This window comes from Aspergillus pseudodeflectus (genome assembly GCF_044049435.1).
Source record: "Aspergillus pseudodeflectus strain CBS 756.74 chromosome Unknown BJX68scaffold_75, whole genome shotgun sequence".
Taxonomy (NCBI): domain Eukaryota; kingdom Fungi; phylum Ascomycota; class Eurotiomycetes; order Eurotiales; family Aspergillaceae; genus Aspergillus; species Aspergillus pseudodeflectus.
The window spans coordinates 75,734-103,160 of record NW_027263851.1 but is presented as its reverse complement, the minus strand read 5'-3'; the positions used below and the strand labels follow the sequence as shown (position 1 = coordinate 103,160).

Sequence of the window (27,427 nt, the reverse complement as noted above, 5' to 3'; positions counted from 1 at the left end):
TTGCCCGATAGCAGAAAGGGCCGCGCACACAAGGCCAATCGTAACACATCCCAGCCCCCCAGCAAATTCCAGACAAACTAGAACATACGGTGTTCGATCAGTCCCCGCGATGCCGATGGGACTGTCAAGATCCGGGTTTATATTCAAGGATTCCAGGTCGGTTCTTGCTAGGGACGCGCTATCCTCTGCACCTTCTTGCGCGCGGCGGATGGCGGCATCCCCGCCGGCGATAACGCCGATGAATTGGTCGGGGTCTGCGGCGAAGGTTGGGGGTATTTCTGAGGCGTCGAGAATGCCGAGTCTGCATTTCCCTGGAAAGTCATCTAGTATTCTCTGATAATATATCTAGGAGATAGGAGCATAAGGTACGAGTGACTGATTGGCGGCTAGTGTCAGCTTGACATACAACGCGCTGCCTACTTGTCATCATGGTGCTGGCTGAGGTGGTTGATGGGCGTGCTCGTCTGTCCGCCATCGGGAGTGCGACTCAGCCAGCTGCAATCAAAGCCCAAGACCAAGGAGAACAGCCGGAACTGGACAGCCGCGCTCGCGATCCACACCATCGGACTGGCAGATCCTAAGCATCCTCCCGCTCTCCTTCTGCGCAAACGGCTTCTACTCCTACCAGCAGGACATTGTCAACGGAATGACATCCAACATCCGCGCACCCTCGCCATACAGCTCACTGCACTCGATCGCCCCGCACGAGCGCGGCTAGTCATTCCTCCTCGTTACCGAAATGGCCATCTGGGGCGGCGGCTACGCGTTCTGGCAATCGTATTGCCATTGGCTTGTGGGAACAAAATCGAATAACCCGGCTGTCGCGAGGATTCGTGTTGAGGGGGTCGTCATATGCTCCAAGGTAGATGTAGCGCGGACCTGAGCACCTTACACCGTAGTATAACCCACCACGCTGGTCTACAGCCAAGTGTTGCATAAGTGAACGGTAGAGGCGATGCCTGAGATACCCTAACTCCAACCCGCTAGTTGTCGGCAATTAGTCCTCCACCGATCATTCCCGGAGCGGGAATCGCCCTTTGTACGGTTATCTCAACCTGATCCTAAGGACGATGCTTGCACATTGTCATCTTTGGAGCCGGGCATGGCAGTAAGAGTCGATAACTTGAGCATTGCGTCTCAATCGAGGCGAAAGACGTACCGCTTTTCTTGAGGCCTGACCATACGGAGTAGAACGCAGCCAACAATCGAGTTCCGAACGGTGCACCTGCATCAACCGCTCGTCTCGGCCCTCCGCATATGAGATGGAATGCGAGCTGATATACCGAACACCAGTGCATTTCCGCGTATCGCTTTCAAGCCGTGGGGTAGGGCGGAAGCCGGTCTGTGGAGCTCCACTACCAACAGGCGTGCTCCGAGACCGGACACTTGGCAGCGCGCACAAGTCGGAGTTATCGGGAGGTAGTTTTTCTTGAACAGATGGCTGGAGACGGCGCATATCAGCCTTTTCCCTTGGGCTTCGCAAAGGAGTGTTGAATTGATCTTGACCGTATAATATAGCTCACTTGCCAGCACGGCCGATGATCCACAAAGTCCTCAGCTTGGACACTTTGACATCGCATGGCGTCGAATTTAGATTAGAGCTGTGGAGTGGATAAGCTGCACGTCTTGTCCGCTTAGCTCGACAAGGAAGGTACAAGAAACGGGTGGGTGCGAGTCATTCGTAATACGAGCAACTGATGACTCACAGCCTCATCGAGGAGTATATATCCATCGACCGCATTCTCAACTGTCAACAGATGTAGTTCCAGACACATTATCACAATGACTCCATCAACAGAAAAGCAGACCATCAAAACATGGACCAACGGTCTCTATACAATCTCCACAGACCCCACCCTCATCCCCCTCCAAACCCTCAACGACTGGTTCACATCCGACGACTTCTACTGGGCAAAGGGCCTCCCCCTCTCAGCCCTAGAACAAAGCCTCCAGAACTGCCTCTGCTTCGGCCTCTACCACACCCCCGACAATTCATTCATCGGAATCGCGCGCTGCATCACAGACCACGTCACCTTCGCCTACATCACCGACGTCTACGTCCACCCGAGCCATCAGGGGAAGGGACTTGGTCGCTGGCTTGTCAAGTGTATTGGGGAGGCAACGGAAGCGATGCCGCATCTCAGGCGCAGTATGTTGTTCACGATGGATTGGGAGCGCTCCGTGCCGTTTTATGAAAAGGTGCTTGGGATGGAGGTTGCAGAGTGTAAGCGGGGTCAGGGGATGGCGATGATGATGCGCAAGGGGAGGGGGTATCCGCGGTCTATGGATGCAGAGTGAGGTACTGAATGGGGATGGAAGGTCCGGGATCTTCTTGGGAATGGTGAGATTTCAGTCGAGGTCGGATGGGCATCCGATGTGACATCTATGGTGGCTCATTGTTTGGTAGCCGGTTCTAGCATATAGACATGTTGACTTTTAATTATCCTCTACCTGCCCATCTGTGAGCTCCCTACGCCGATCTACCTCTCCTTCGCCTGCCCCGCCTCAATCCTTATCACTTCATCCACCTCCGCCTCCCTTTCCACATCTGAGCTCCCTTCTCCCTCCCCTCCCGCCTTCTTCTTCCCTAGAACCGACTTTTTGGCAGCAAGAACAACCTCCCAAATCTGCACCACACCCCCATCAAGCAACGGATAAAAATTCGCCACAAGCAGTGTAACAAACAACCACACAATTCCCACAACAACCCAAGCAATAAACAGCCCGCGCGACATGACCGTCTTGGCCCCGTACATCGGCAGCGGCCACAGGACGATTTGCCCGAGGAATGTGGCGACGGCCCAGATTGCAGCGATGCGGGACATGCGTTTCATGTACGCGACGCGGTCCGGGGTGAAGTATGTTTCTTTGTTGAAGTGGTGAGTGTGGGTGTTTCTGGCGTTGTTTGCGGTGCCCTCGGTGTCTTCGTCTTCGTCTTCGGTGGCTTGTTTATCGCTCACGCGCTCGATGGTAAAGAACTCATCCCAGTCGAACGGGTCCTTGTTGCGGATAGAGAGGAGTACGGCAACGGGGAGGGGGACGAACATGGACGTCAGGCACGCGTACATGCAAGGCAGTGTCTTGCCCGTTGTCGTGATGGTGGAACGTCGTGACGAGCTATCTCGACAGCGCGGCCAAGAACCTCGGACTTGAAAAAGAGATCCCGCACGACGAGCGGTATGCGATTGCCGATGAGTTTTTGGACGTTGTTTATAAGCTCCTTGAGGGGTCGTGGCGGGATGATACGGTTGTTATAGACGAGAAGCTCAAGGCGTATACGCATCCGGAGAGGGTGAGGAGGGTTGATCATAAAGGGTGAGTGGGGATTACCCGGTGGCATTGGGGTTAGTCTGGTTTGAGTTGAAACGCGGCTGATGCGGATATGCGCATGCAGGAAATACTTCAACGTCGCGAGGCCACACCTCATCGAACCGTCTCGGCAGCGCACGCCGTTCATCTTCCAGGCCGGCGCAAGCAAGGCAGGCAAGGGGTTTGCCACGAAACATGCCGAGGCAATGTTCCTGCCAGGGATGCACATCGAGTCCGTGCGCAAGAGCGTGCTCGAGATCCGGCAGACAGCAACAGCCCAAGGCCGCGATCTAAACGGGCTGAAGCTCATCGTCGGCATGCTCGTCATCGTCGATGAAACCGACGAGCTCGCACAGCAAAAGTACGACGAGTATCTAACCTACGCAGACCTCGACGGATCACTCGCGCTGTTTGGCGGGTGGACGGGCCAGGATCTAGCTCCGTATTCAGACGACGACGACTTCAGGTTTACGCGGCCTGGGGCAATCCAGAGTATCGTTAGTAGCTGGCGAGCTACGATCCCCGGAAGTGAGGGGGTCAAGTGGACGAAGAGGCGTGTCGCGCAAGAATTGGCGCTGGGAGGACCGCATCCCCGGGCTATCGGGTCGGCAAAGACTGTGGCGGATATCCTTGAGAGGTGGATTGCGGAGACCGATGTGGATGGGTTTAATATTTCGTATGCGGTTGGCCCCGGGGATCTGGAAGATGTGGTCAGGTACCTTGTTCCTGAGTTGAAGGCGAGGGGTGTCTTTTGGGACCCTGTTGCTGCCGAAGGGAAGACGACGAGGGAGAATTATCTTGGGGATTTTGCCAGGGGTTCGAGATTGAGCAGCGATCATCCTGGAGCAAAGTATCGATGGGCGGCGTCGGATCAAGGTCTGAGGTCGGACGAGCTATCCTGATACGGTAAAACAGGCAGTAAGGACAATACTTGTAAGGGTGGACAGCCTACGTTGTACATTCAAGTTCAAGCTAGCGATCTGAGCTCCTATGCCTAAAAGTCTGTGGCGAATGCGATCCTGCGCAAGGCGAGCTGCAAATTCCAGATCTACTATACTATCCGAGATATTCGGCCATGTTTGTTGTATCATGCAATGTCACGTTTGGACCCCCACGATATCAGAGGCCCAGAGAATGGAATTCATCCGCGCGGGTTCGAGGAGCTGCGAAATCTCCTTGACCAGCCGGGCGCCCAGCCCGTCCATCCACCACCGGTCACGCAAGTGATGCAGGACCGCGCAGTAGTGGGCGAATACAATCAGCGCCAGCGGCTTCTTCTCCTCCACGAGTTCAATGTACCGGGACGGGATGCGGAACATCCATCGGAGAGCGACCATTGTTGGGTCGCCGCCTTTGCTGAGCATTGCGAGCGAGTTGTCGAGGTATGTGATGGCCTCGTCGTAGACCTTTGTTTCGTGTGCGGGGTCCGCCTTGGCCGTTGTGTTGTTGAGGTTGCGCATGCTGAGGATGGTGAGGGTGTATGTGCTGGGCAGTTGGTGGTAGGGGTCGGCGCGAGTGAAGAGTTCCTGGAGTTCGCCCTTTTCGGCGGTGTCGAGGGTCTCTTTGCTGGGGATCAGCTGTCGGACTGTCTTGAAAAGGTCGAGCAGCTTGTCCAGCGACGAGTTGGCTTTCTGGGGGGTTGGACTTGGATCGCGATCGGGACGATCTGGGGACTTCCAATCCTCTCCGTCCAGCGCAGAGGATGCCAGGTCACACATGAAGAGAATGCTCGAGGCGGAAAAGGTCGAGTTGCATTCCGACGAGGTGGTCATCTCCTGGAGTTTCGACAGTTTCTCCACCGCCTGGTTATAGTGATGTCCCGCCGCTTTCAGGTTCTCGTTTCGTTCTGACGAGCCCGTCTTGCCCTTCGAGGCGAGGTGTATGGCCGACAAAGCGAGCGCACTGTGATGGAGGGCGGGATGCCTGGGTGCCTCCCGGCGAATGAGCGACTGCCATGAGCGATCTTTGCTCTTGGACGGTGTGAGAGACAGTTCGGTTGTGGTTTGCCAGTTGTTGAGGAGCCGTTGATCCTGCGAGCTCAGGTCACTCGGGGTGATGGCAGTCGGTTCATCCTGTGTTGCGTCCGATGTAGTCGACTCGGCCGACTGCGAGGAGGGAGGACTGTTTACGGCGGGAGGAGGCTGTTCTGTGGGAGGAGAAGGAGAAGAGTATCGTGACGAGTCGGAGGTAAAGGAGGCCTTGGATCTGCGAGCGGTCGATTTGTGCGAGCGCTGCGATGGTTTGGTGGGCGCCTTGTCGGCGTAGCGGCACGAGGCATGCTGTGACTTGCACTCATCGCACTGCGGACGGACCTTGGAGCACTAATGTCGTCGACGGTCAGTATACGGCGCGAGAAATAAGGAGACAAAAGCGAGTACCTCCATCTGGCTCGTGGTGCATCGGGCGCATTCAAGAGGCGACCTCCGGAGGCGTCTCTGGGCAGGCATAGCAGGCGGCCTCTGTTAAACCGGCATCGACATAATCATCTCAAGTCAAACATTGCCTGCGACCGAGATGAAAAGGTCAAGAGTCGAGGATTGCATGACAGTGATCTGGCTGGAGCGACAGAGGTGAGGTTGCCTGGGGCAGTGGTGGAGGGTCTGCTCAGGGCTAAGGGGGGATCAGGCTGGCGCTTGTACCAAAAGAGTTAATGGAGCCAGCGCCGGGCGATCAACCAGAATTGAACCACCCTTGCAGCTGGCTGCAGCAGCTCGGTTACAGTCGTCATTTCCTCTGTCCAAGACGGTGCCAGAGGAGTGACTGTGCCGCAATCTATTCTCAGCAAAGGCGCTTGGCTTCATCTCGGCCCGCCTTGCGTGGCGCATGAGGAGTTTTGCGATGGATTCGACGTGAAGGGATCTGGCTCCCGAGAGGATTGGGAATTGCGCAGTCCGAGTGTCTCGAACTCAAAGATAAGGAAGGCCGCTGCCAAGAAGTTGACGCTGACTGTCCAAGACCTGATGTGCCACATTTTGTGGCCACGTCAACTCCTTGTCCAAGCTACAGACTGCAGCGTACATCCTGGCAACAGCATTCAGAGAGCTGTTTGCTGTTTGACCGTTTGATGTTGCGCATGCGATCCCTCGGCCAGATCCGAGCGATCGTCTCCCAAGCAGATATTCTCCGGTCAGCACTCAGCAATCCAAAATAATAATGATGGTGCAGAATTGGGGGGGGGCGAACTCTGGAGCAGCAGAACGGAAGCTGCGACCAAAGGGGACTAGCGGGGAATTAACTCGCGGACTAGCGCATCAGACTATTTGGACGCCAACCTGCAAAAGGCAAGAGACTCTGCACACGGGCCCCACTGGACCCGAGGGACTGGACGCGAAGTCGCTGATCTTGCCTGTTCTGTATAATGCAGGCCAACCTTGAGTGCCCTTGGCAAGAATGCGTTTTTGTCTGGCCGCTTTGAAAGTCTTCGTCTCCCGCGCGGCAGTTGGCCGCACTGTCACCGATTGCATGTGTTTTCCCCCTGCTTTCCATGCTTTGTGCGCATAACAATGTCGGGAACCATGGGACGCGCATACACAATGAGCCCAATGCAACCCCACGTGTGTTCTCGATCCTGCCTGAAACCGAGTGCCATGGAACGTGGCGTTTTGGCCGCTCGACTTGTCTCCTCCGGCCATCTTGAATCAGGCTCAGCTCCGACTGATTATTACGAGCCACTTCTCCCGATTGGCTTTTGAGCTTTTCCCCCCGGTCAATCTCTCCTGGACGCGACCAGGGGTTCAGTCTGCCCTCTGCCGCTCCAGGTCCCCCGTCCACGCCTTCGCATCCTAGACATCCGGACAAGGTCCTGCTCTCGTTTCCGCTTCGCTTGCTGCCCGCCATGGCTTTCGTTTTCTAGCTTTTGCTCCTGTCAACTCTCGTTAATCTCTAACCCGACCCAAAGTTCCGACTGTGCCGCACGACCATGCTTCTGCCTCTGGGCCATCGGACTATTTGAGACCTGCACGGCCCCGTCTGGCGATGATCCTCCACAGGATCGTCGCTGTTGTACAGAGATCTTTACCAAATCTTGCCCCTTCCGTTTCGGGCGCCTGTCACACCTCCAGCCATCATGCTGCTGGACATCAACGTCTCCCTCCTCCCCGTCACGGGCATCCTGTGCATGCTCGTCTGCATCACCGTCAAGCTCTTTGAGACCTCCCCAGTCCCCAAGGACCTGCCATGGGTGCTGAAGAAAAAGGGCCTGTTCCAGCGGGCTCTGGAGCGCTTCATCGGGACAAATCCCATTTCATTCATTCAAGAGGGTTACGAAAAGGTTTGCTTTGCCATTTGCCATTTGCCACATGGTTCCTGGTCTACCTGTTCCCATGGTTAACCTCCCCCAGTACTCCAAAAACCAGCAGCCCTTTGTGATGCCCAGCGTCAATGAAGGCGACGAAGTCGTGCTGCCCAAGGAACACTCCAACTACGTCCTCTTCGCCAAGGAGAACGAGTACAGCTTCAAGGCGCACATCCTCGAATTCTTCCAGCTCAAGTACACCAGCTGGCCGCTTGCCTTTGCCGAAAAGTACGACTTCTTCGTCAAGCTCGTCAGCAAGGACCTGACCGAGACGCTCAAATCCGATGCCGTCGCCGCTTCCCTCGCCGGTGAGGCGCGCTCGTGCCTGTCTGACATGTGGGGGGAAGACACGGAGAACTGGGTTGAGGTGTCGCTGTACTCGTTTATGGAGAAGACGGCGGCCCGCATGATCAATGTGCTTGCCATTGGGCCGGGACATAGTGGTGATAAGAGTCTGCTCAACGCCATGACCAACTGCTCCAACGCGATTGTCCTTGGTGCCAACGTCATCAAGGCTTTCCCTGCCTTTCTCTCATTGTACGTACCTTTGTCTACTCTCATCAATTGGCCGCTGACCAGTTTAGCGTCGTCGGTCCCATCGTCGGCCTCGTGAACCGGTGGCAAGAACGAGTGTTCCACCTCCGCATGAAGCCTCTCATCGAGGCCAGAATCAAGGAGCAAAAGGAAGCCAAGGACCAAGAAGCCCTCCAAGAGAAGCTGCGAACAAATGTACGTCCTATCATCAACCGACTATATACACCCTGCTAACAAGACCAGGGGAGCCTCCTCGACATGCTCATTAGCGCGGGCCTACGCAGCAAATGGTCCGTCGAGACCGAGACAATGTGGCTCGCCTACCGCATCTTCATGATCAACTTCCCCGGCGTGCACACGAGTGGCATCTCCGCGACAAGCGCCCTCCTCGACATCCTCAGCTACCGCGACTCGGACGAACTGCTGGGCATGCTCCAGGCCGAAATCGACCGCATCTCCGCCACATCCACGGGCGCCTGGACCGCCGCCGAAGTCGAAGAAGCCTCCCTCCTCGACAGCGCAATCAAGGAATCCCTCCGCTTCAACGGCATAAACGCTCTCTCCCCAACCCGCACCGTCGTTGCGCCCCAGGGTGCCACCCTCCCCAACGGGTTATACCTCCCCTTTGGAACCAAGATTGGAATCCCGCAATACGCTCTCCACCGCGATAGCGACCTCTACCCGAACCCCGACGAATACAATCCGTACCGGTTCTACTCGCCGGACTCGACGCTGGCCGAGAAACGGGCCAACGCCATGACGGTCACGAGCGACTCGTATGTTGTCTTTGGGCACGGGCGCCGACAGTGCCCTGGCCGTTGGATCTTTGCGCATACGTTCAAGGTACTCATCGCGGAGATGTTGCTGAAGTATGAAATTAAGCCTTTTGAGACGAGGCCGAAGATTCACAGTACGTATCTGCCTCTTCACCTCTTCACCTACTCTTCTATGACGAGATGATTCAATGCTAACTGACAATCGCTTTCAGGATGGGGACGCTTCCAACTACCGCCCCTAACTACAAAACTCGTCGTCCGACGCAGAAAGCAACCCGCCACCGTCGCTACCCCTGTCGCTGTCACTGCCTCCGCCTAACTTTCTTGTAATATATCTCTTGTTATACCCTCTTGCCTGTCGGCACTACATTCTCTGTCTATATTTTTTTTTCATCTCTTGTCCTGTTCGGTTTGTCCTGTATCTATGTTACATAGCGAGTACCCCCCGGTCCCGGCTTCAATAGAATCTTTCCTATCTCTCGTCACCTCGTCTCGTCTCTACTACGTACTAGTAGATAAGTATCTACTAGCATTACAATTCAGTACACTGCACTTACGGTCTGAAGCCCAAGTAGTAGTAGTAGAGTAGTAGCAGACGCTAATATGCCTAGATTACTTCCTACTAAAGCAAGTGTCATCGCGGCGGCGACGGCGAAAACCGAAACCCGTCTGCGGACCGCTGCCGCCCCTCAAAATCTGACTCCTTGCCTACACTCAGTTTCTCATACATGGCAAGCATATCGCCTATCCCCGACGCCGTATACTCCTGTCCAACGCCCGCTTCCTCGTCGGTGAGTTTGTCCGGGTTCTCCGTGTACCCCTCACGATGGGCGGGAACTATCGCCTCGGCGTCGTCTTGGAAAAGCTCCTTTAACCCGGACGGGAGGTTCGCGGTATCGCGCATGCCCGCTCGGTGATCGCCACGATCGGCACGGAGTCGCGAGCGGACGGAGTGTCGGAAGATCTGGAAGATCTTCACGCCCACATGGGATCGCCTCGCCATGATTGAGAACGTGCTAGTCAACGAGCAAAAGTCGTGGTCCAGCACGTTGAAAACCGGTTGTTCGAGGAAGGCAAAGAGCGCGAGCATGACGGCGTACATGGCGAACTGGTGCGCGCGGTCGACGCCGTACTCGTCTCTGTGCAGTTGAGCTAACGCACTGATTTCGCGGGCGGAGGTAAGCGCCGCCTCGAGGGCCCATAACTCGGTCGGATCCGTGTGTCGCCTATGCCCGGGTTCCGATTTGAAGGGTTGCTCGTTTGTAAACGAGTCGCAGTACAGATTTATCAAGAGCGCGTGGTACCGCATCTGCAGGACGATAATGTGTGCCGCGGGCTTGCGGGCTGGGTCAAAGGTATCGGGGAGATTGGCTTTCCATTGCCGGAGCTGGTTGTAGAAGTCTTCTTTGCGTTCGGGGATGTTCGCGTCGCGTTTTGCGCCGGCGCCGAGCACGCGCGAGATGTCGCGGGCGATGAAGGAGAGGTCGCAGGCGTCGTCGAAACATTGGCTTAGCCACGATGGCCGCGGTCGTCGGTCGATGGGGTACGGGATCCAGAGATCCGTCGAGCCGGAGATATTGCGATCGCTGCGGTCGAGGCTGACCTCGGTGACTCGACTGGGTCGGAGAAAGTTGGCGTGGACTATCCTGTTGGACTGTCTTAGCAACAGAACCACAAAAGACCCGGATAGAAGATATCATATGACGAACGTGTCTATCTGGAACAAGCCCCAAGCCGTCCGTTGTAGGGACCTTAGCATCTCGTCGGAGAATCCCAGCTTTTCGACATCGAGGCTGGGATTGTTGATGATCCCGAGCGCCTCGGCCATCTCGAGCGCTTGGTTGAGCATCATGTACCCGTAGTCGTCGATGCCGGCCATGGAGTACCTAGGAAAAGTCATTAGAGCCTCGGGGAACAAAGTAAGCTAGGGGATTCATGATACACCACATTTCATATAGGATAATTGTTGCTTGCAGTGATGCTAGTCGCACGACGGAGCCTTTTTGGTACCGACTGTTTTCGAGATAGCGTTCGGCTTCTGCGAGAAAGTCGGTGCCTTTTGTTTTGACGTCTCCTGGTACAGTGTACGCCTCGGAGTATTGTGAGTAGTGCTGTCGACATGGTTAGCTGGGTATAGACCAAGTCGAAGAGAACGTACGCAGGCCTGGGCAAGCAGGGCATTGACAAGAAACGGACTACAAAAGTCGGAAAACGGATCGCCCTTTGCCATATGGGCAAGAAAGATGTCGCAGTCGATAAAGGCGTAAAACGGATAATCCCACGCAAAGTACAGCGAGACCAGATGCGATACTAGAGCGTCGTCGTTTGTCGCAGTGGTCCACGGCAGTGCAGGCACCTTGTACGGCGCAAAGTCGCAGAGATAATGCACGTCCATGACCTTTGGGCGAAATGGCGGAGCGCCGCTCTCGACCTCGTAGCCATGCTGCAGCTTCTGCAGCACTTGCGAGGCTCCGTCCGGTTGCTCGGGGGGATGACTGACAGTGAGGGCCTGGTCGAGGTACTCGCGGACCTGCTGAAAGCTCGCTCTGTCGCGAATCATCTGCAGCAAGTCCTCCGTGCGAGTGGGATTGCGAGACTGGATCAGGGTAAACAAGTCACCCAGGAGGACACGATAGTAGTCCGCGCTATCGGGGCTCGTCGTCGCGACCGAATGGTAGGAATCCAGATCCCGCCTACAATTGCGACAGGGCGCCAAGGGGGAGCACTATGCCCTCATGTCAGCATCAAAGTCGACACGACCACGGCCAGAGACTTGCCTTTTGCCCATACTGAACCCAGGTGAGACAGGATTCCGAGGGCTGTGCTTCAGACATGGTTTCTCGTGGTGGTGGAATGGACTAAGGATTGCGATCGGCCTCGAAGGGGAAGAAATGCGCTGTTGGCCGTGACGATGTGATGACGACACGCGACGAATCAGAAGTGCAGGAGTCTTTCTCCTCATGACGAGCACCAAATTCATTGGCCACTCGACCCTCTCAATACTTGAGGAACTCGTAATTGTCTAGTTACGAGGTCTAGTGGCTTCGAAATCTATGTTATTGTAAGCTGCGTTGAAGGGGGAGGGGGCCAGGCATGTATATATATCCGGGTGCTGCCCACACCGCATCTACAAGGCGACATGGATTCCGACATCACCAATCCCAAGGCAGGATGTCTACAGCATCATAGTCCGCCGATAGCCAATCTTCCATCGACCCGAGTGACATCCGCAGCTCGACACGGGCCGCTTTGCACTTTGCATCCAACAAAGGCGGCAGCTCCCAACTGTAACGCGACCGGGCGGTAGGTTCCATCTCACCGTCATCGGGCCCGTCCTCCCAGGAGCGAATCGTGATGCTGGACAGATTGGGCAAGTTTGCCTCCTTCCGATCGAGGAGTTCATCGAGCCACCCCCCGCCGTACGGTCCTCCATCGTCGCGGAAGAAATCGATGTACCCTGGATCGTCGTAAGAGACCTCCAGCGTCTCTAGGTTAGGCGGAAGACTCATCCAGCACTCGCGAGGATTCTCAATTCCGCAGAGGAATACCTCGAGAATCCGCAGAATTGTCAAGGCCTTGAAATCGTGCAGGTCGATCCGCGGGCCCATGAAGAGCCCTTCGTGCTCCAGCCCCACCCGGGTCAAGGTGAGCTCTTGCAAATGTGCCTTTTGAGGCTGCAGTGCCCGCACAAATGCGGCGCACGTCCAGGGGATGACGGGTTCATTCTCGTAATGGCATTCCCACTCTCCCTGGTCCGCGTCATAGTGAAGGCTTTGCAGCGCAGCTGGCCAGCTCAGCACGGCAGCCAGCGCGTCCTCTTTGGCGCCACAACTGATCAAATTCAGCCGTAGGACCGTCGACTTACCGACGTGGTCGTCGTTTTCGAAATCGAGGGGATACCAGTCGCGAAAGTTGCAGATAGTCAAGGTATGCATGCGATGCCAGAACAGAGCAGACACATCCTCAAAGTCATCCGCGCATCTGACAATGGCTGATTCGGTATGATCTAGGAGGAGCGGATTCTCCTCTAGCGCCTGGTGGAATTTCGTTGCCATTCTGGGAGAGCTCCTGAGAAGGATATCCCGGTAAAACAAACGCTCGACGATGCGGTGCAGTCGACGCGCACAAAGCATTAGAGAACGGAGATTCCGAGCCAGCTGAGATAGTGTACAGGCGTCGACTGCCTCGTTGCACCAGTCTGCGACGGCCCAAAAGGCTAGCGAGGGCTTTTCGTGGTCATGGTCGAGATATCGGACTATTTCGATGAGGATCTCGTCCGGAAGGCTGAGGAGGTTTGCCATGTTGGTTCAACGCGTAGGAAGTGATTCGGTTGGCGTGTCGATGGTTGTTTTAGCAAATTGGGTTCCCTCTCGATTAGGGTGTCTGTACTAAGAGAACGCCATGCCACGCCGAGACTATGGCCGACTGGATTGCCTAGCTCTGACGAGCAGAACATGTTTAGTGCGCTTTGCACATGGACGTTGTGCGGGGTCCGAGTATATTTTCAAGCTATGGTCGAGGCGGAGTTGCGTATCTTCGCCTTATGTCAGTCTATGGGGAGAAGACCGTGTGATTATACAGAAATCCGTCCCTGCAGATTCAGTTGACTGAGTCTGGCAATCCATGAGAAGTGCAACAAACTACGATGAGTGGAGGCTGGACACTCGAGAGAGATACGCTCAGAACATAAACCCCGACTGACTTTCCCTAGCGTGGTTGACAGCTTGCCGATCAATCCCTATCGTATACTCCCTGCAATTCCCCACACTCGTTGCTCAACTGCGAAATGCCCGGCTGGTGTTTGTGCGGAGTCACGTGATGTTCGACGCGGTGGCGTTTTTTCGACGCGTCCAAGTGTCGTTGAGGAACGCCTTTCCCATTTCTGACTCAGGCTGCGGCACCTTCCTTTTTGAGGCGGTGACTCTTGCATTCTTGATCCAAGCGTCTTTGTCAAGATGCTACCGGGCTTCGCCAACTGGCGGGACAGTGGTGGCCCCGAGAGCTATCGCTACCCTTCCCACCAATTCACAGCGTTTGGCAACAGGGCCTGGGCCGACGAGCTCAAACAAAACCTCTCTGGATTCCTAAGGATGTCGATACCCCCGATCTTTCTTCACCAATAACGCCCTCAGTGCTGCCATCAACCCCGGCCTTGATGTCCCCGGTGTCAGTCCAGTTGGTCTGCCAGTCTCGGCCAAAGTGGCCAAAAGCATCGCCGCTACTTGTCATGCCAGTCCGTTTGGAAAAGGCTCTCAGACTTTGATTGAGGAGAGTGTTCGGAAAACCTGGGCGTTGGATGCCTCTCAGTTCTCGCTTCGGAACCCATTGTGGGAGCTGCAGCTCAAGGCCATCTCGAGCGAGATTGTTCCGGCCCTCGGTGTCGATGCGAATCCGTATGAGGTCCAAGCCGAACTGTACAAGTTCCTCGTTTACGAAGAAGGCGCTTTCTTTTCGTCGCACCAAGACTCGGAGAAAGCCGAGGGTATGTTCGGAACTCTGGTGATTTGTCTACCTTCAAAGCACGAGGGCGGGGACGTCACCGCAACCCACAAAGATCAGACTCAAACACACGACAGCGCGGCAAACTCAGAGTACGGCTTCTCGTATGCTGCATGGTACTCGGACGTCAGGCACGAAATCAAACCTGTCACATCGGGATACCGTCTTGTCCTCACATATAACTTGATCCACCGACCGTCAACGTGCATTAAAACGACGGACTGGGCTGAGCAAGAACCTCGAAACTCGCCTTCAATCATGGGCGGAGACCTGCGAACGTGAAGCGAACCAGATCTCCAGCTCGAATACGCCATGGTCATCCTGGTTCAAAACCGCCATTCAAAACTCATGCCCCCATTACTGATCCACGCCCTGGAGCATGAGTATAGCAGTGCGGAACTCAGCATGACAAGCCTCAAAAGAGCCGACAAGGGACACGTCGCCACGTTGCAGAGTGCATGCGAAGACCGTGGTTTCGAGTTGTTGCTTTGCACTGTCGAAAAACGGGTAATGGGAATGGCTGATGACGATGACGACGGCTACGGCTACGGCCACCGCCGCGGCTACGACTCTCTTGGTGAAGAGAGTGAGGAGCCCCCAGAGAACTTTCATGGGTTAATTGAAGTTTATGAGACAGACTTTAAGCTAAACAATGTCAGCAACAAGGACGGAGAAGATCTCATTCACGAGCTAAGCATCGACAAGTCTGTTCATCGACGATGACGTTTTCAAGGGCGACCCGGACGAGGAAGACTATGAAGGACACATGGGCAATGCAGCAGCCTCAGCCACTCATTACTACCACAAAGCCGCTGTTCTGATTGTAGCCCAAATCTTCAGGAACGCCTTAATGTGGCATACAATGCAGAATGGAGAGCTGGAGATTCTTCCTTCTCTGGCCCATTTACGCGATCAGGTCACCAACTCCCCGTCGGACCAGAACCTCCGCGACCAGCTCCTTGGACTTTGCCGGAATATCGTTGCTAGTTATGGGACGGAACCAAAGCTACGTGTGGCTGATTCTCACAATATGTATAGCTACATCCCCTGGGACAAGTCCAAGATCGCTGAACCTAAGCTACGCGATACTTTTGCTCAAATCGGGTTCAGCCACCGGCAATGGGATATGTTCAAGTCCGCCGTGAAGGAATCGACAACGGATTTCGGCGCCAAGTTCGGCGAGGCCATATACCACTACGGTCTTCAAGATTTCAGGGCAGTGTAAGGCTACGTTTCTGCTTCGTGATTTCTGAGTGCTGATCACCAACACAGACTTGAAGAGTTGTGGATTATGCCTCCAACCATTGGCTTTGACCCCATACAACTACTCATTTCAATCACGACTACTGACAGTGGCTTGTGTACGGCGGATTCTCGCCCAGCCTCTGAAGAGTTCAAGGAGTGGGAGAAGAGTACGTTTATCATGCTTCTGAACCGAGTTTTAGAACAACATGACTTGGACGACACGACTGGCCGGTCATTTGTCGCTGCGCTGAAAATTATGAAGAGAGAAGATACTCTCCGGAGGTATCCACAGTTTGCCCCGGTCTGTTCATCTTTGCTGGCACTGACAGGGGAGTAGTATTACTCCTGACGTTACTCTGTGCGCATCGAGGAACACCGGGTTCGCGGTTGGATTCCTGGACTCGCTGTACATGTGCGCCAACGAAGGCATCGCCTTCACCATTGACGAAATCAGAGTTATTTACCAGTTTACACTCGACGCAGCACTGACAAGGTTTCAAGTTCAGAAGCTGCAGGAAGCTCAGCCTCAGACCCAGTCTTCATACGGCTACTATTTTCGACGACCAGCCGCTCCAACATATGCCTATATCAACCCACATACGGTCGCCAGCATTGTGCGGCAGACTCACGAGATGGGACTGGACTCGAGTAATATACTGAGAGCTGTCCTGGCGTCACTATCAACTATCCAAGGCGAGGAAGCGGAGAAATCGTTCAGGATGTTTTCCTGCCCCCTTGCCCAATCACTATGCGGATACCTCCAGAGTAGGATCGGTAATAGAGAAAGGTTCGGACCGGAGATAGCGTTCATTGTCAGCGTGTTTGAAATCTGTCTAACAAAACGCGTGGGACCGGCCCCGGAACCCCCGAGAACTTGGGAACGAGTACTGTCAGACTCCGGATGGGGATCCGGACGGAGATGCGGTTGCGGTGACTGTGCTTCACTGGAGAGGTTCATCAAAGACCCCGAGCAGAGTGTCTGGAAGCTTATTGCAGCCGAGAAACGCCGGAATCATGTGTCTAACAAGTTAGATAGCACCTTCTCGACTGATACAATCAGACAAGGATCGCCTTATACTCTTGAAGTGAGGAAGACAAATCGACAGTGGCAAGCGGATACGAAACCATGGGAGAAGCAATGCAGCATGATTATCGGTGGACTTGAGCGCCTCAAAGACTGCACCCCGCTTCTCAAAGTGATCGGAGAGGATGCGTACAACAGCCGTCCCAGGCATGACAGCCTCAGACCCTCATCCGGTGTCCCACTCAATTCGACCGCTGCAGCGCCGCCAGCTCCTGGGAATGTGGTTTGAGGAAAAGCTTACTTAGCAGCGCAGAGACTGACATCATTGCAGGCAAATCAGATGCCCTCTCACGGATCGTTGAATAGGCCTTTTATGCCGTCCTCCTTGACAGGACCTGCTACAGTGTCTGGTGTTCCTAAAAAGAGGTCGTATGTCGATCTAACGGAGTGATGAATGATATGTAAATAGCTCCACCTATCTGGTATAGTGTGAGTGTAATATGATGTTCTCTATTTTTGATGGTGTATCAATACTTTCTATCTCGTTCTGGAAGTTTGTACCAAGCCTCTCAACCTCGCAACAGCATCAATCTAGACTCCTTTAGAACACACCCGGCCAGTACTCATCCCACCCCCACCCTCGCCACATCATCGTTAAACCAAAGCGGCTTCTCATTCCCCCGAAAAGATCCTCCATCACCGACGCCCACCCTGGCCAGTTTAGCTTCGCCGTACTGTCTCCCGTATATGCACAACCCGATCGGTGTCGCGTATCCGCCATGCCCGAAGGGCACCGCAGTGGTTGGATACACGGCGTAGGAGGGACCAGATGCTCAGCATCCTCATTCATGCCGTCATGCGCAATGGGGACGAGGAGCCCGTCCAATTCAACAACTGTGCCGTTCAGGAGCAAATGTGCGCGCTAGCTATTAATGAGCTGACTAAATTCACAATGCCCGCAGTAATTAGAATTAGTGATCAAGCGTGCTTGCACTTTCATCTGAATCACCAGATCCATGCTTGGAGGTAACCAAAGAAGTATCTTCATCGCAATACATATTCGAGTCGTCAGGGCCAGATATGGAGATATAGACCAGGACCATAATGCCTATTCCGGCTCACAGAGAACACAGAGCCAGGTTGGTGCTAAGGTAATACAGGAGATGCGCCAATTGCTTATTGTTCTAAGATTTGAACGGTCCCCGAATGTAGTCGTAGCGTATGAACAGGCGTGTATCAACCGGCCTTACCAATCCCTAGAATCTTAAAGGGAGCAGCTTACCAGCAACACGTAATCAGCTAGATTACGCACGAAGATATATCGGGGCCGACTGATTCATCATACTGGTATGACGCACTGTAGTACGTGGTACTACGATTCGCCTTCTCTCTTGGGTTGCAGGAAATGATCCGCCGAGAGAAGCATTTAATAGGCTCGGGTTGCACTCACTGCAAAAACTGTGCTTGGAGTTGGTTTAAGCTCTTTTATTCAGATAAAAAGCCGGAGGCCCACCCATAGAAAGGATGGGAGGCCTACAGCATAACACAATGAACAAGAAGCTATGATCCCAGCAAGGGCAGTGGAGGGAGCCCGGATATCACCCCAATCTGATCGGTGGGTACTGGATGCCTGGCCTAGCTCACACATCGGTCTCATTGCCTGGCATTCTGCTATTGGCTAGGAAAGAGCAAAATCTAAAAACATCATCTGTCCGGAGCCGCAAACAAGGACGACCACATTGTCACAGACAGCCGTGAATCTCGGCCTGTATTTGGAAGGGAGCCAAAGCATATTCTGACCCTTGTAAGTGATCCATCTTCTTCGAACAAATAACCCAGGAGGTTGAAATTCCAGCATGTCCCCGGACCGATTCAACTTGAGAGGACCAAGATTCGTGTTTAGAGACTGCTCATCCTCAGAGAAAGATAGACTCGTTATTGCAGGTATGTCCTCAAGCTTACACAAGCACACCCCAGTTAGCGTGTTCCAGAGTCGCAGGGAGTTGCGAAGTGTAGCAGATCTGGAATAGAGCCAGTCAACGAACGCATCACCCGATGCAGATGCCAAGAGGGTGCCATCGTGTGTAAATTCAGCCCTCTTAACGTTATTCGCATGACCACTGAGTGCTTGCAAGTCTTTCGAAGATAGATTGTAGAGATAGACTATCTTTTCATCAAACACAGCCAGTTTTGTAGAGTCAGATGAGAAACTAGTTCCGCAATCGATACGTGAATCTAGAGGAATGGTCTGTAAACACTGGCCATTGGATATATCCCAGACTTGGACAATACTTCCGACCTGTGAGACCAGTTTATCCTCGTCAGGCGAGAGAGTGACTGTTTTAATCTTTCCTATGCAACCATTCAGTGTCAACAGGCATTTCCCACTTGATTTATTGCAGATTTTCATTGCCCCATGGTAGATTGACAGGACCTGACTGTCAGAAGAAGAATCTCGGCACTGTCCAGTTGATAGACCCCATAATGTTTCCTGGTGGTAGGAATAGAACGCCAGGCTTTTATTGGAAACAAAATGAAGGTTGCGGGGATTTTGTCCCTGGCACTTCAATTCTTGCAGACACTTTCCGGATGGAATATCCCAGATTTGGATCGTATCACTTTGGGCCGATGCTAGCTTTCTCCCATCGGGCGACGTAGAGATCCTGTCGGCTTTATCATATCTCTTTTCAACTGCATCAGGGCCTTGTACAGCTGTCACGTCCCATATCAGTACCGTATCGTCATATGATCCTGATGCAAGCACTGTCTTCTCGCGATGCAAGGAAGGAGAGAAAGCCACACTCAAAACCGGACATGTATGCCCACTCAGTACTCGCAAGAGGGTTCTATTATGGGGATTCCAAAGCCGCACGGTATTTCCATTACGGCAAGTCGCCGTTGCTAAAATGTTCCCGTCTGGCGAGAAAGCTATGTCCATTACACGAGCATTGTGCCCGAGGACTCCTCGGCATTTCCCAGTGATAGGATTCCAGAGCCTAAGAGATTCATCCCGCGATGACGATGCCAGTATGTTGCTGTCGGGTGAGAAGGCAACTGCAGAGACCTCTCCAGTATGGCCTTCAAGGGTTAGGAGACAATGTCCAGTTGATGGCTTCCACAGTTGTATGGCGCTTAGATCAACTCCCGGATAAATGTGGTTAGTCTTATTGCCGCAAGCCGATGCAAGCATCTTCCCATCGTTAGAGAAAACGAGTGTGCAGATTAGAGCAGTGTCGGTCTCTAAGACGTGCAGGCACATTCCAGTAAGCGCGTTCCATATACGTATGGTACTATCGACCGACGCAGATGCAAGTGTGATGGGCTGATAGGGCGCAGGTGAGAATGCAACGGCAGATATACGGCCCGCATGTCCTTTCAGTACATGTAGGCACTGCCTAGTAAAGGGATCCCAAAGCCTGACTGTCTTGTCAAATGACGTGGATGCGAGTGTCTCTCCACTGAATGAAAAGGCAACCTGATGGACCGGCAGAGTATGTCCCGCTAATGTCCCTAGGCAGTGCCCAGTAATAACGTCCCATAGATACACCATGTGACCGCATTTTGATGCTAGCATACCCCCATTTTTCGAGAATGCGATGCTGTTGAACGTCTTGGAAATGCTCCAAAGATCATCACACTTGGTGGATGAACCCCTCCGCGACCCCCCCGGTGGAAGGCTCCCGGGCTGCGCCAGGGGCTGAAGCGTGTGTAGACAGTCGCCTGTGGGGGTATCCCAAAGTTTCACCGTGCTCCCAGATGTTGACGCGAGTACCTTTCCATCTGGTGAGAAAATGATATACTTGGCACCACCACGCTCCAGCTCCAGGGTCTGTTCATCAGGACTCCAATCACTTTGAACGGAAGGTACCTTCTTCATCCACCGGGTGAGACCATCCTGGGAGGTCGCGCGAATGATGCTTTGTGACGGGGCGAATAAAAGTCCGCTAAAATATATCTGTAGCGGAGCTTCCTCTAGTATAGCCTTGTTAACCCGAGCTAAGCGCCTTGCATCCCAAATAAGCTCATAAAGACGGGGGCAGTCATTGTCCTAGTTGCGTAATTAGTTAAGGAGTGTGGCTGGGAAGAGGGAAGAAGCCATACGTACTAGCGCCATAGACTCCAAAGACACTATTGCTCGAATCCCCTCCGGTACCCTGCGCATCCAGCCAAGGGCTTCGAGCCAATGAAGGATGTGCTCGCTTAGAAACTCATGGACGGCGTCATTATCCTCTAGCGGAGCATTGCTCTGTTGGAGATGTTGCACCCAGAAAAGACACGCATATTTGACCTCTAACGAGAGGCTTTGCTGCAACCGAGTCTCATCCACATCATCGATTGACGCTCCATAATTGCGGATATCACAAATATCTTCCCTAAGAGATGAACTCATGACGTGCAGGCAACCGTATGCTAACTCATGATGCGCCTTCTGTTCATCCACCCAGAAATTTGGATCGTTGCATCTGCCTTTATCAAGCAAGAAGTCGCGAAATGAAGGGTGGTGTAGACGAATCGAATGACTGAGGTCATGGGGAATGTCTAGGATAGCGTGGAGGTTTCGCAGGATGTAGGTAGTGCTCTGTATCCGAATTTGAAGCAGCCTGCATAACGATTCGAGCGGCAGCGGCGAGGAAAGAAGAATAACGGTCCCAAGAACCTGTCTGAGGAGATTATAGAGCTTCTGTTGCTCTTGATCCGTGTAAGTCTTGGAAACAGCCCTCCTGAGTACTGAGGTGTAAATCTCATTAAGGCTTTGCTCGGGGCCGGTGCTTGACGACCCGCCTTGAACGAGAGTATTCAGTCGTTCCTGGGCAAATGGACCTCCCTCGTCAATGAAACGACACGCAGTTGCACACCATATAAAAAGGCCACTTGATTTAGCTGCAAGAAACTCGACTGCGTCTGGGGCGGGCCACGAGGAGTCAAGAGCCATTGCTTGTGCTATCATGCGTAATTCATGCTGGAGATAGACGGAGATGTCGTGATGCAGAGCCTCGGACGGTAGATGATGAAGTATCAAACCGCAGCGGCTTTCTTCGGGTAGGCGAGAGACTTCATTTTCAATGGGGAGAGTCGGTCTGCTCGTTATGAATACTCTGAGAACATCGGACGCGGCCAGTTGTGCCTCGCCCAACAGCTGTATGATGGTCCGGATGTTCCTATCGTCATCGCATTCATCAAGAGCATCGATCACGACGACGAATGGGGGCACGCTGCAGCGATCAGTCAGACTGGATAACGGACGAACAACGAGCTGACGCCATTGGTCACTGAGAGATTGCGTCCCTATATCAACGCATGCTTCAATCGCTTTGCAGATAAACGACTGAAGAGGTATGATATGGTTAGCAAGCTGTCGAGCAATGGTCGTGACAAATTTCCCAGCATGACTGACGTCTCCGCCGCCCCTGGAGAAGAAGAAGCTGGCCCCAAGGCGTTGCTTCTCATGGTACCGCCGGGCGATCGTGCGAGCAATTGTTGATTTACCGATTCCTGCCCATCCATTCAGCCAGAAGATGGAAGATCCGTCTTGCCTATCAGCCCAAGCATTGATCTTCTCGAGAACCTGGGAACGGGTGTTATCAAGACACGTCCGCTCGTGCTGTTTTTGATACGAGTTGAAAGTTGCTTCCGCAACATAGTGAAGCCGGTTCAGGAGCTCTTGGTTGACTATTCCTGGCGTATCAGCATCGATCCGCAGCAGTACAGAGGGCTTTGACTAACCTTCCTTGTCTTTGAGGACCTCCTCTCCAGTCCGTACCCTTGCAACAGAGGCAGGCGGTATGACGGTCAATAGCTCCTTTGCATATGCCGCAGCCGTTGCACTCGCATACGGCTGCCACTCCTTGTTTTTGTGCGAGTCAGCGTAATCGCAAATACCTCGAATGACTATACAGCCGAAAGTATTCATTAGGCCAGCCGCCTCCATCTCGAAACAAAGCACGGTTCCAAGTTCGGAGCTGACTCGATCGCGTTCAATTCCGCTTCGCATCACAAGATTGCCTGACGCAATGGTGCCGTAGTGGACTACTATACCCTTCTCGCGAGACCCTTGCCGTACTGCTCTGTATCTGTCGCAATCTTTGCAGGTGTCACCGCCATCATGTTCGTACTCTGCCTCAAACAGGACGTCCTGTTCGGAGCTTGGTGACTCGAATCCTGGCAAGCTCTTGAAATGTCCGACGTACTCATGGAGTCTAGCCTGCCCCCTCAAGTGGCTGGCCTGCACTTTCGCAACGGCCTCAAGCAGGATCTTCGGCGGAGCATTCAAGTAACCAGTCCGCTCGAGACCAGTCGAGGTAGCTTTCCCAAAGTCATACTGCACTACCCCGCCGTGGATCTTTTCGGGAAGACTGACAACGACATCAGCAAGACGAATATCTGCTTTCGAAGACGGAACGCCTCCGCCGATTCCAACAAGCAGAGTGAATCGCACCGCCGGATACGAAGCCTGTAGCCGCGCGGCAACGGTGGCAGCGGAGTTTGTACCCATCTGACCCTTTGGAAGGCATGCGATGACGACATTATGGCCGGCTATGCGGCCTAGTGTGTATAGACTGTTTGGGTCATGGCTGTCGAAATCGTCGTGTGTCTCATCGAGCATCTCCTGAGCGGCGGCGAGTTCTATGGGAAGGGCGCAGACCCATCCCGCGGTGTAGTCTTCGACCGACAGGCGCCGCCGTTTCGCCATAGGAGCACCTATTGCTTACCACAACAAGTCAAATTGCACTAGCTTCAGAAGGTACCGGAGCTTGTCGTTAGTTGAACATCTGACGATCTCGTTCGATCACTTCGACGGAGGGGCAGATGAAATGAGGAGAAGAGCCACGTCAGCAAGGCAGACTCCGTGTTGCAGGAGCGAAAAAAGCAAAAATACGAACCGACCATTTTGCGTTGCTGACGTTTATTGGCAGCCGACTGGAATCTTCTGTGCAATTCGAATGGCGCTTGAATCAGCCTCCGATTCATCTTGAGACGCAAACTAAGGACAGAAGTGCCTGGCTGGTAAGGACAATGAAAAGCGCAACGCTGTCTTCAAAAGTACTATGGTCCGTATTATAGGAAGATCTTGAAGAAATGACAAAGATATTATACTGAACGTAGTCGCTTCCGTATGGATATTGGTGCCAATAGCGATGATGTTGAAGAGTGGGAGAGATTTTTGAGCGGGAGGGGACGTTCATATGGGGGCGTGATGAACGGCCCTTCGCGCCTTCCACAACAGTACGGTGTACACACCTTGATGGCCTGACTTCAGGGCGCTACTGTCCAGTGCTCAGCCGCTGTGAGGATCAAGAATTACGGGGCAAACTTAGTGATAGAGAAAATGAAAGAACCAGGGTTTTTTTTATTACCGCAAAATCATCATTGATACTGGCATGAGGCATACAGCCACATGATACCCATATGCTATTAGAAGAAGGTAAAGTGCACGAACTACTATGCAATACATACTATGCAATACATTGTTTGAGAACGCCGCCTTGTACACAATTAGGCATTATAGAGCTTTCCGCTACGTGACCTGGCTAACCATGATCAGTCGTCAGCGTCTAAACGAGGGCCGCAGCAGCGAGGCTGACCAGACAAAGGGCGATTTGAGCATATCCAGGTTGGAACTCGAAAACGGACGCAGCTCCAGTAAATACGCTTCCCACGGCACTAGAGGTATCTGACGCAGTCTGCTCGTGAGAAGATGGAGCAGGCACCGCGGCAGCTGATGAGCTGGAGGCGACAGACGTAGTAAAAGTAGGATGGACCTGCTGGCTAGAAGATGAGTCCGGGAGTCGGCCTTCAGTTTCTATCCCGTTGGATCCTGAACCCGTTCCAGTGTCTGAAACGTCAGCTGCAGTCTCGGTGGGCACATCCACAGGGATAAGCGTCACAGTCGCATAGCTAGGCAGCGTCTCGGTTGATAGGTACGTCGTCTGCTGCTGGGCGGGACAATTTGGGACTGACGGCGGACAAGTGATGATTGTGTGTATGGATGTTTGGTATACAGTAGAGATTGTCGTCTCGTGCTCAGGCAGAGGCGCCTGTGTGGTAATCGGGGCGTCAGGAGCAGAGGTTTCTGTCGCGGTAACTGGGCAGATAGTGGTGTAGATGTCGATTGTCTCTGTGGTTACGTAGGTGGTTTGCTCGGAAGCGGGACAGTCACGGACAAAAGAGGGACAGGCAGTTAGCGTGTGGACCTCAGTCACAGTCACAGTGGATGTAGTCAAGGGAACGGTTGTGGTGGCTGGCAGTGTATGTGACGAGGTGGTTTGGGTAGCTCCGGGGTTTGTCGCAGAGGTCGAGGTTTCGGTGTTCTCATTCTCATCCTCTGTGCAGTCATCATCCTCAAGATCGGGAATCTGCGTAGTTTCAGAGCCAGCCTCAGTGGAAGTGGAACTGGTAGTAGTTGCAACACTGGACCGAGGCGGACTGGGTGTCGGGGTGTGAGAAGAGACCGGAAGTGTTGGTGGGCCGGAAGGAATGACCGGGCGAGAAGAGGAAGGCGAAGAGCTGGGACTAGCAGGTGGGGACAAAATAGAAGAGGTAGAAGTGGTCGAGGAACAGATTGTCGGATCAGGAGTGGGCGTCGGCGTCGGCGTCGGGGTGATGCTATACGTCGACACAACAAGGGAGGTCACCGTATCAACGACAGTCGAGACAATCGTACTCTCACAAGGCTGGTAGTCCGGGCTATATCGGCGTGCCGCCTGGTACGGCCCCCCAGCTGTGATGGTCAATTCGCCCGTCATAAGGTAGCAAAGTTTAGCGCTAGAATCCCAGTAGGCACCGCTACATCCGGTGTTAACAGCGCAGCCGGACATGCAAGCCCTGAGTGATAGACCTGTACCCCTTGAAATGAGGGAGCCGCCGCTGACTGAGGCTGCGCAGTACTCCTCCCATACGGCGCCATAGGTGTTGTAGAACCCATCAAAACAGTTAATTTGAGCTGAGCCGCTCACTGAACAGTCGGCAAGCGTTGAAGTGGACGTTGTTACAGCGGTTGTCGTGTAGACAGAGGTGATGGTGGTCGTGCCGATGGTCGCTGCGGCAAATGGGGAGAGCGCGGCAAAGAGGCCGAGTAAGTGAGTGCTGAATGCCTTCATCGTGGGTTGAGATGCAGTAAAGACTGACGGAAAAAGAGTGACGACAGGTTAAGCAGTAGGGACAGATACTGACAGACAGCCAACGCAGCAAGAAACAAATTTCGACAACAATGTGGCAGAAGTCGAGTTTTATTCTCTATTTTGCCCAGTGCCGCTAACAATCAACTATTGATTGTTGTTCTCGAACTGGGCGATAACTGCCGACGAGATGGCTCCATCTGTCCCTAGCGTGGCGGGCATCGCCGAGCGCGTGGCGAGTTCGATCTAGAGGTCTAGACGATTCATGTTCTGGTGGGTCTGAACGCTAAGAATAACATAGCCCTGCCCTATCTCGGGAGAGACGGGCCCAGGGTTCCTGGCCGGTGGGATTAGGGTGGGTTCTATATGGAGATGGTTCGGAGCCACGCTGGGCATAGTGCTCATCAGAGATGCCGACTTTATTAATCAATCTGAGCTCCCGAATCAATGGTACCAGACACCGTGGGTGTTTGATTTGAGAGCAGGGTGCAGAGGCGACGTCCGCATGATGAATACGGTGATGATAAGCTGTAGTTACAATGCCAATGGGCGTGCTAGAAGACTCCAAAGCCGGCTGTAAATCTGATCCTTGCCGTCTATCGAGACAGATGATTATAAAAAGGTATATTGTGTAGTGGCCTCTATTACTAGTGTAGCTTGGATAGGTCCTTGTTAGTTAACATGAGTCATAATTACAAACTACTCGGATTGCATATTAGAGACAAAACGATTAGAATAAAGAAGCCATGAAGAATTCAAAAAGGTGTATTTTGCCTGTTATACTTGAGCTATTCAAACTGCTACTCCCATAGAACCTATTCTAAAAAACGAGCGACTGACAAAAGCAAGCAAAAACAAGAGGAAGCGGCATACTCTCAGTTCACCCACCCTGCCTTCTCCATCTCCTCTACAAACGCATCCCTAAAATTCTCAGGATCATCATCCCAATCGCCGCTCATCTGCTTGATAAGCTCCTCAAGCGCCTCCTCGGCAGCATCCAAGAACTCCGACTCCTTGGCCGGATCAAACGAGCCCAACCGCTCGAGGGGCGGAAGCGCGGAGCGCCTCGTCTCCCCATGGCAAAGCTCGGGGCTTGAAGTGGCCGGATCCACCGCATAGACATAGACATCCAATTTGACATCGACGTCTGCATCGACCTGCTCGAACTCAACAGGCCAGATGGTGATTGTAACCTCGATGAGATGGGGCATCTCGGGGAAGGATTCACAGGCGCAAGAGGCTGTCACCAGCGTTTTCTTCGTCTTGGCTTTCTCTGTAGCGTCCTCCTTTGGGGGGTCCGCCGCTGCTGTTTTGGCGTCTTTCTTCTTGGATGGACGTACTTTCGGAATTGGGCGCTTGAGGGTCCGCGTGGGGACACGCTTCTTGACAATGTTGGATGAGGTAGGCGTGAGAACCATTTTGGCGTATTGATGCTAGGTATGGTTGAATGGGGGACGGTGGGATATCTAATGGAGGTTTCGAGACGAGGATCATGTCCACTTATATAGCTAGCACCCATCCCTGTCTTTGTTTGGATGCCGTTATACATACGCTCCTTGTTTGGTCAACATCTAAAAGAAAGTTCCAAGCTATGTTTTCATTGTATAGATAAAGACCATTATAAAAATCT

At 53.4% G+C, this 27,427-nt stretch overlaps 13 protein-coding genes across 13 annotated transcripts; 6 read left to right on the top strand and 7 right to left on the bottom strand.

The window, feature by feature from the left end:
- The first annotated feature begins 265 nt into the window (after window positions 1-265).
- BJX68DRAFT_198876 (uncharacterized protein) lies at window positions 266-948 on the top strand. Its single transcript, XM_071037537.1, has one exon. It carries the CDS (start codon window positions 451-453, stop codon window positions 811-813), a length of 363 nt encoding a protein of 120 aa, XP_070893492.1. The 5' UTR covers window positions 266-450; the 3' UTR covers window positions 814-948.
- A 673-nt stretch (window positions 949-1,621) lies between these two features.
- Window positions 1,622-2,389, top strand: BJX68DRAFT_198853 (GNAT family N-acetyltransferase). Its single transcript, XM_071037536.1, has one exon. It carries the CDS (start codon window positions 1,783-1,785, stop codon window positions 2,296-2,298), a length of 516 nt encoding a protein of 171 aa, XP_070893491.1. The 5' UTR covers window positions 1,622-1,782; the 3' UTR covers window positions 2,299-2,389.
- Window positions 2,390-3,221, bottom strand: BJX68DRAFT_198852 (uncharacterized protein). The gene has a single exon (XM_071037535.1). It carries the CDS (start codon window positions 3,066-3,068, stop codon window positions 2,481-2,483), a length of 588 nt encoding a protein of 195 aa, XP_070893490.1. The 5' UTR covers window positions 3,069-3,221; the 3' UTR covers window positions 2,390-2,480.
- On the top strand, window positions 3,097-4,211 carry BJX68DRAFT_272194 (luciferase-like domain-containing protein; the record flags this gene model as incomplete). The annotated part of the gene is made up of 3 exons (XM_071047151.1): window positions 3,097-3,109; window positions 3,159-3,315; window positions 3,395-4,211. The coding sequence occupies 3 exons, from the start codon at window positions 3,097-3,099 to the stop codon at window positions 4,209-4,211; spliced, it is 987 nt and encodes a 328-aa protein (XP_070893489.1).
- A 97-nt stretch (window positions 4,212-4,308) lies between these two features.
- On the bottom strand, window positions 4,309-5,843 carry BJX68DRAFT_198850 (uncharacterized protein). Its single transcript, XM_071037534.1, has 2 exons — window positions 5,688-5,843; window positions 4,309-5,630 (listed from the first exon to the last, which is right to left on the bottom strand). The coding sequence occupies exons 1-2, from the start codon at window positions 5,754-5,756 to the stop codon at window positions 4,407-4,409; spliced, it is 1,293 nt and encodes a 430-aa protein (XP_070893488.1). The 5' UTR covers window positions 5,757-5,843; the 3' UTR covers window positions 4,309-4,406.
- Window positions 5,844-7,261: 1,418 nt separating this feature from the next.
- On the top strand, window positions 7,262-9,390 carry BJX68DRAFT_198792 (cytochrome P450). The gene is made up of 5 exons (XM_071037532.1): window positions 7,262-7,579; window positions 7,650-8,140; window positions 8,188-8,332; window positions 8,381-9,047; window positions 9,126-9,390. Exons 1-5 carry the CDS (start codon window positions 7,376-7,378, stop codon window positions 9,230-9,232), a joined length of 1,614 nt encoding a protein of 537 aa, XP_070893487.1. The 5' UTR covers window positions 7,262-7,375; the 3' UTR covers window positions 9,233-9,390.
- A 134-nt stretch (window positions 9,391-9,524) lies between these two features.
- BJX68DRAFT_198830 (transcription factor domain-containing protein) lies at window positions 9,525-11,759 on the bottom strand. Its single transcript, XM_071037533.1, has 5 exons — window positions 11,691-11,759; window positions 11,072-11,638; window positions 10,861-11,024; window positions 10,623-10,799; window positions 9,525-10,559 (listed from the first exon to the last, which is right to left on the bottom strand). Exons 1-5 carry the CDS (start codon window positions 11,745-11,747, stop codon window positions 9,548-9,550), a joined length of 1,977 nt encoding a protein of 658 aa, XP_070893486.1. The 5' UTR covers window positions 11,748-11,759; the 3' UTR covers window positions 9,525-9,547.
- A 2,109-nt stretch (window positions 11,760-13,868) lies between these two features.
- Window positions 13,869-14,694, top strand: BJX68DRAFT_272189 (2OG-Fe(II) oxygenase; the record flags this gene model as incomplete). The annotated part of the gene is made up of 2 exons (XM_071047150.1): window positions 13,869-13,945; window positions 14,046-14,694. 2 exons carry the CDS (start codon window positions 13,869-13,871, stop codon window positions 14,692-14,694), a joined length of 726 nt encoding a protein of 241 aa, XP_070893485.1.
- Window positions 14,695-14,724: 30 nt separating this feature from the next.
- BJX68DRAFT_272188 (uncharacterized protein) lies at window positions 14,725-16,970 on the top strand (the record flags this gene model as incomplete). The annotated part of the gene is made up of 4 exons (XM_071047149.1): window positions 14,725-15,026; window positions 15,118-15,633; window positions 15,685-15,939; window positions 15,995-16,970. The coding sequence occupies 4 exons, from the start codon at window positions 14,725-14,727 to the stop codon at window positions 16,968-16,970; spliced, it is 2,049 nt and encodes a 682-aa protein (XP_070893484.1).
- Window positions 16,971-18,331: 1,361 nt separating this feature from the next.
- On the bottom strand, window positions 18,332-18,591 carry BJX68DRAFT_247893 (uncharacterized protein). Its single transcript, XM_071041840.1, has one exon. It carries the CDS (start codon window positions 18,537-18,539, stop codon window positions 18,360-18,362), a length of 180 nt encoding a protein of 59 aa, XP_070893483.1. The 5' UTR covers window positions 18,540-18,591; the 3' UTR covers window positions 18,332-18,359.
- Window positions 18,592-20,109: 1,518 nt separating this feature from the next.
- Window positions 20,110-23,372, bottom strand: BJX68DRAFT_258903 (uncharacterized protein; the record flags this gene model as incomplete). The annotated part of the gene is made up of 6 exons (XM_071043612.1): window positions 20,110-20,156; window positions 20,396-20,729; window positions 20,787-21,066; window positions 21,097-21,450; window positions 21,538-22,357; window positions 22,406-23,372. 6 exons carry the CDS (start codon window positions 23,370-23,372, stop codon window positions 20,110-20,112), a joined length of 2,802 nt encoding a protein of 933 aa, XP_070893482.1.
- A 711-nt stretch (window positions 23,373-24,083) lies between these two features.
- On the bottom strand, window positions 24,084-25,854 carry BJX68DRAFT_247890 (uncharacterized protein). The gene has a single exon (XM_071041839.1). The coding sequence runs from the start codon at window positions 25,777-25,779 to the stop codon at window positions 24,235-24,237; it is 1,545 nt and encodes a 514-aa protein (XP_070893481.1). The 5' UTR covers window positions 25,780-25,854; the 3' UTR covers window positions 24,084-24,234.
- An 818-nt stretch (window positions 25,855-26,672) lies between these two features.
- Window positions 26,673-27,215, bottom strand: BJX68DRAFT_272185 (uncharacterized protein; the record flags this gene model as incomplete). Its single annotated transcript, XM_071047148.1, has 1 exon — window positions 26,673-27,215. One exon carries the CDS (start codon window positions 27,213-27,215, stop codon window positions 26,673-26,675), a length of 543 nt encoding a protein of 180 aa, XP_070893480.1.
- Window positions 27,216-27,427: the final 212 nt, after the last annotated feature.